The following is a 6,635-nucleotide window of genomic DNA, read 5'->3' as shown; positions in this document are numbered from 1 at the left end:
ATTCTCCTCTCTAGCCTGCCACGGGCAATGGGGAAAAGGGTGGGGGGAGCGAGTGGCAGCGTGGTTTTAGTAGAAGCAGTAAATTAGGGAATACCAGTCCTAAACCACGACACAGACACACAGAGAGACAGACACACAAAGAGAGATAGACACCCAAAGAGACAGACAGACAGACACACAGACAGACAGACACACTGAGAGACAGACGCCCGCAGGCCCCCGCCTGGCGACAGCCAATGGCGCGGCGAGTCTGCCCCGGCGGTGTGCAGCCGCCAATGGGAGCGGTGGGGGCGGGGCCCGGCTGGCTCCGCCTCCCTAGTTAAGGCGGCGGGTGGCCGCGGCCCGCTCAGTGGCGGGAGGAGGAGGCGCGGGGGCGAAGGCGCGCGAGCAGCGGCGCGCGGCGACCCGCGCACGTGCCCGCCCCCGCGCGGCGCGAGGGGAAGGCGGAGGCGGGGCCGGGGCAGCGCGCGCCGCGGGAGGGGCGGCGGCACCTGCGGGGCGGCCCCGGCGCGGCCACCGGCGAGCGGGCGGCCGAGGGCGCGGAGCGGCGAGCCCGGCATCCCGCGCAGCCCGCCCGGCGTGCCCGCGGCGATGGAGCAGGACAAGTACCTGCCCGAGCTGATGGCCGAGAAGGACAGCCTGGATCCCTGCTTTGTTCACGCGATGCGCCTCCTGGAAGACGGTGAGGCTCCGCTCCGCGCTCCCCCGGCCGGGGCGCTCCTCGGGGTCGGCGCTCGGCGGCCGCGGCCGATTGACACGGAGCGAAATCGGGTTTCGGAGCGGCCCGCGGCGGGACCCGGCCGCGCGTGGGCTCGGGGCGGCGGCGGCGGTTCGGGGGCTCGGGCGCCCGGAGCCGCCCCGGAGCCGCGCCGAGGGACCGTCCGGCAGCAGCCCCCGGCGGCAGCAGCGGGTGCCCCGCTCCCGCCGCCCGCGCTCCTCGCCCGCCGTGCGCCGGCTCTGCCGCGGCTGGGTCGCCCCTGCGGGAAGCGCTCCCCCGGTTCCCGGGCTCGCTTACACACAGACAGATGCTGGCGTTTCATTACACTCGTTATATCCTGTTTTCCACGCTGAAGTAATAAGGTTTATATGGCAATGCTATTATGCCGTTAATGCGGCTATGTTTTAGTCGACTGCGCGATGTCAGACATTGATTGGATATGGCTTATCAATTTCATGACAGTTTCATCCAGGACATGATGATTTCCTCTTGGTTTTGTGCGGAGATCAGAATACACTGATTATAACATTTGATTACTGAGTGTAATTCGCCCTGCTTTCCTTGCTTTAGTTGGTCTTCAGCTTTAGGTTCTTTAGAAAGTTTATAATTTAGTCTCTCTTTTAATAACTGCTGAATATAGTGGTTGAGTGAAGACCTCGTGGTACGGAGTTTCAACTTTTGTCAAAGTGTAATCCATTAAGTTCCTCTTATACATGTTTTTCTTCTTAGATTTTTAATAGTCTTTTTAAAAAACCCTGTTAAACTTGGAACCTAATGTTGAAAAGAAGTAGTAAAGAATGATGCATAAATCAAGATAACCTATCAAGCTCTTAAATGAGATTAAAGCAAAGAAATGTATGGTCAGGCCCTTGAGAGTCACACATTCAAATAAACTCATATTCAGAGGTGGCAAATAATTTCCCAAGTTCTGTTTATGACTTAAAAAAAAATCATAACTAATTCAGATTTGCCTTGCTAAGCAGTGTTTTTCCTCTGTCAGCAGTTTTTATATTGTCTTTCCTTAATGTATGTTCTATTGATTGTGAATGAAGATATCGAGTCCAGGTTTTGTTGGAGTGCTTCTGTTTGATAGCTTTGAAATTCATACTGAATTTCAGTATGAATACAGACCCATTTAGTACCCTTTTGTCATAGCTGCCTTGCTGCTAAAGAGGCAGCCATGCTGACTTTACAGTTGTTTTTCTAATAATCATACCATAATCAAAGTCCTTATTTCTTAAAGGAATATATTTTTTGAGCCTTGCAGTTCGATCTTTTCCCAGAGGGGGGAAGTATCCACTGAGAGTGTGTGTGTGTCTGGGAAAGGAGGAAAATGCAGGAAGGACAAAACCGAAAGTAGGCAAAGAAAAGTAAAAAAAAGGAAAATAAAATTGGTTTTTCTAGGCATCAAATTCATGCAGAAGTAGCATTTTGAGCAATTGTGGGATTGAATAAATGAACCGTTTCCTCATTCCTTCTTAGCATAAGTAAGACTATGCATCATTTCACTGGATTTTTTAAAAGATGAAGGTGAGTTGTCTGAGAGAATGCTAATGTCAGATTCACACCGGGTACCTGGCATTATCCTTCAAAACACCATCTGTCAAGCTTTCTAGAGATTTGTTTTACAGTCTGACATGATGACTGTTAAAACACTTAACCATGGTTAGAATGTTGCTACTTAGGAAAATTACAATTAATGCACTGGTTGCTGCTGGGTATAAATACAAAGGAAATTTATAGAATGGGCAGAATTTTCTTTTGTGGGTGCCAGAAGAAAATGGGATCCTGGTGCAAGGATCTCTGTAGTAGTGACTAGTTTTTAGGTTATGTTAATGATAAAACATTGTTTCCAGACTCTGGATTTCTGTTCTTTAGAATGTAATGTGCAATCAGATATATCCATAACGATGCCAGCCAGGTGTTCTTTTTATGGCATCCTAAGCATTTTTGATTGCCAGTACATTTTGTATCAAATGCATAAGTGTAGATTTGCTGTGGAGCTCAGAGCATCAAGCATTCACTCTGACTTGAGAGTGCTGTGTTTCATGTTGGCTGCTGAAACCTGAGGTTGAGAACAGTTGTGTTGCTGTGAGAAACTGCAGAAGGGTACACAAGCAATAAGTATTCCAGAAAAATGCTTCTGATTTGCAGCAGTGGATTTACTTGTAAAGATAAGACTGCCCATTTTCCCCAATAATTTATTTGTTTGTTTTACTCTGTTGCATGGTTTTTTTGTTTGTGTGTTTTGGTGTACTTAACCAATATTAAAACCAACATATTACTTTTGTTTTCAATATGTAGGTCTGTGTCCTTCAGGTTGACCTGTGTCAGATGCATACTTGAATCAGTAGCTATTTATCCCTCACCTTTAAGGGATGACTAGAAGTCCCTTACTTTAGTCTTTACCAGAGTCTGGTGAAATCCCCAGAAAAGGGACATTTCCTTTGGCAGAGTATTTACATATTTACCAAGCAACACAAAGAAAGGTGAGGAAAAAGATACAAGTGCTGTTAAAATACAAGGTGGGGAGACATAACCTGATTTCTTTAAAAACCACTGTGGGAATTTGTTGTGGATTCTGACAATGAACCTAAGTCTCTGAATGGCCAATTAAGTGCCTTAATCAGGAGATACTTGATTTTCCCATGGGTCATAACCTGTTTCGTGTAGAAGTAGATCCTGCATGACTGTTGCACTATTAGCAATTGAAAAGTCATTGGTAAGTCATCTACTAGAAAAACTTGTGAGTGGCTGGTGATATTTGCCTCAGCCTAAGTTTTTTCAAACTTTTGCAAAATGCATTGAACATACTTATTCCGAGAATATAATCCATTCAGTAATGAAAATTAAATACGTTTTAATTGTAGTAGGTAGTTGAACTCTAAAGAAGAGACTAATCTCCATCTATTGGAAAGGGCTCTTCTGTTTCAAGTGAACTGTTTTGTGTACTAGGCTGTTAAAAGAGCTTGAAGAGTGTCCCTGTTTCATGTATAGCTTTAAACTATTTTATTGCATACTGGTTAACAGTAGTTATTTTCTCAGGTGAGATTGTTCTGCTTTTAGTCAGGAGATGTCCTGATAAATGTATGAAGTCAAGTAATGCTTGGTTAAATAAAAAATGTCAAAAGTGAAGAGCATGTTCTTGAGCAGTACCTTTTTTACCCAGCTTGTGCTTATATGCTCCAGGGAGAATGGCGAGCCTCTGTTCTTATGCTGCTCCCTACCATGGAAGCTACCAGCTCCTTATATGAGTTACTTTTGCATGTTTGTAAGTATTTATTGCTTTGTATAAGATGTCTGTGGTTATGAATATAAAAGTAAGTGTATCACTTTAGCTGTGAAAATGTGGATGACATAGGAAGATACAATCAGTTTGATAGTTCAAAACCGGGTTTATATCAGCATTCAGTTTAATAGGCTGAAGTGTCAGCTAATTGTCTAGGTACTTTTTGGGGTCAAACAAATTACAAATGTGCATGTGTATCTATGTGTGTGTGTGTGTCTTTATTTATATGTGTGCAGCTTTGGAATATCTTGCTTAGTGTGTTCTTACTAGCTCTGTGTATTGTAATATAAACATAAAGGAAAAAGACCTATTAGAAAGAGCTGGCCAAAGTAAGAGCATCTCTCCCCATGGAAATATCAGCATTACTAGGGTAATGAGGTAGCTAATTTCTCTCTCTTATAATGACAGTGCAATTGACCTCAGAATTTCAGCTGGCATTCTGAAGGCGATGAGAATCAGGCCTTTAACTTTAATCTTGAGTTAAGTCCCTAGATCATTCCATGTGGCATAGCAGAGTTCGTTAAACCTCCAAGTTGTGGAAATTAGCCTCATATAGCTCAGCTATCATCCCCATACAGGCTTCTTGTAGGACAGGACATGGTTATTCAAAACATTAGCCTTTACACTGAGCATCAGTAGGGTCTCTCATACAAGCCTGCAGTAGTAGTTCTAGCTATTAGAAAACTGTTGACATAATGCAAGTTTATTTTGTCTTATATTCAGGATTTCAACTAATACACTGTCATATGTAGGTTTGGGGTTTCTTTGGAACTGTTGGAAATTCATTTTATTTTCATATAGGGATGCAACTTTAGTTCATGAGTGTGTGTTTATGTTAAAAACCTGGGATAATAATAAGGTTGTTATATTAAAATTATTTGTCTTGGAAATATAGAATATGACAATCATATCCTTAGCCCTAGATGTGAAAGGCTGTTGATCAAGCCTATGACCTGCTAAAACCAGGCCTCTGATACTTTTTAATTTTTATAATATTTTTCATTGAAAATTACTTGTGAAAATATGCTTGCAAATTTAGGAGTTCACTTGTCTCAACAAGCCTTTCAACTAAAATAAGATTAATGTAAATGTAAATTAATGCCATAATATTAATCTGTGAGCGGTCACTATTCTGCTTATTGTTGCTTTTATTCCTGATGTTTACATCAGGTGAGAAGAAATCTGTATTCACAAAATAGTTGGTATTAATCATTGTTTGCTTTGCTGTCTCAAGAAATGCCCTGTAAATTCCCGGTAGATTGACTCAGGAAACATGCTAATATTCAGAGCGTGTATTTTAGGTACCTTGGTTTCATTAGAAACTAGATTTGTATTGATCATTTGAAGTCTTTTCAATAGAGAGTGCAAACTCTAGATGAACACTAGATACTTAGGATTTCTGTAAAGTGGTGATGTGCTAGGCGTTATGGACTTGCTTCGAAGCTGACTAAAGTTAATGGGAATTTTTCTGTTGCCATTAGTGGGCTATCAGGCAGTCCTTGTAATACAAATATGATCTATTGACTGGTATAGCCAATAGGACATGCTTTCACCTTGCAGAATGTGATGCAGATAAATCCCAATAACCAAATTTATGGAAAATAAAATATCATAAAAGGCTAGAATGAGTATAACAAAGCAAATGTTTTGTTTATATTGACCCCAGATTCTTAGTCATAAAAGGCAGACTTGCTTCAGAGGAGTGAAAAAAGAAATGATAGATGTGATTTTAAAAAAATAAAAATAATAAAATTCTTTCAGTCATCTGAAGTCACTTAGGATCATTTGATCTGGGATCTTAGAAAACATGTACTTTGAAACACAGTGAATTGTTTTGCAAAGAGTCAACAATATGAGTGCAGCAATTGAAAGTTAGATTCTGATACCCTGGTTTAAAATAAAAGGTGCTTTTCTCTTTAAATAGTGCTGTTTGAATCAGTGGAGCTGCTAAAGGTCCAATTTAGTGCAAATAGCAGAATTTAGTACCAACTATTTAAGGGAAGGTCAAAGGTATTTGCTAAGGTTTATCTGGATGCCCAGAGCCTCATCAACAAGTGCTAGTTTTTTGGTAACGTAAATGTTTTCCTTGAAGGAGAATATTTTTCACTTGTCCTGGGAATTCTTTTAGTAAATTTATGTCATATTTAGTCTCCTTGGTGTATACATTCAGAGTGTAACTGTCTATCTCTCTTCCTCTATACCTCGAAGTAAGCATTTTAAAATTTAAGATTTTGGAGAATTGTATTTGCAGTTGGTACCAAGAGAAGGCAGAATACCTGGACAGCTGAGTAGAACATTCCTGTCAACTGTTAACTTCCTAAGCGCTGAACACCTGTGAAATGTGTAGAATAGAGTGGCCATTCCTAACCAGGAGGTGGCATGATTGGGCTCCACATGCCAAAACAGAGCTTCATATCGTGGCTCCTTCTGGGAAAGGGCTAGTCGGGTCCAGCAGATACATCAAATTCTTCTTCATTAGATGTATACTTTTCTCATTTAGCTAATATGCAGACAGTATATACTGACAACAAGATGTGCTAGAGCATGCTGGGCTATTTAGTAGGCTATAAAATCTGATATGATCAGCAGTGACCTGTGCATGAGTCTTCCATTAAAGGCTAAACATCT

The 6,635-nt window shown here is 42.0% G+C and overlaps 1 protein-coding gene across 2 annotated transcripts in view; it reads left to right on the top strand.

Annotated features, from left to right (window-relative positions):
* Positions 1 to 456: 456 nt before the first annotated feature.
* The window catches only part of KHDRBS2 (KH RNA binding domain containing, signal transduction associated 2), a 324,652-nt gene continuing 318,473 nt past the window's right edge, over positions 457 to 6,635 (top strand). The window contains exon 1 of one of the 2 annotated variants that reach the window (XM_038130241.1): positions 457 to 682. In XM_038130241.1, coding sequence (XP_037986169.1) covers positions 592 to 682 — 91 coding nt within the window. In that variant the 5' untranslated portion in view covers positions 457 to 591. The remainder of the gene's footprint in view (positions 683 to 6,635) is intronic. The other variant, XR_005256157.1, reaches the window with a different exon arrangement.

Source organism: Motacilla alba, chromosome 3, assembly GCF_015832195.1.
Source record: "Motacilla alba alba isolate MOTALB_02 chromosome 3, Motacilla_alba_V1.0_pri, whole genome shotgun sequence".
NCBI classification, from domain to species: Eukaryota; Metazoa; Chordata; class Aves; order Passeriformes; family Motacillidae; genus Motacilla; species Motacilla alba.
This window is presented reverse-complemented; position numbering and strand designations above follow the sequence as displayed.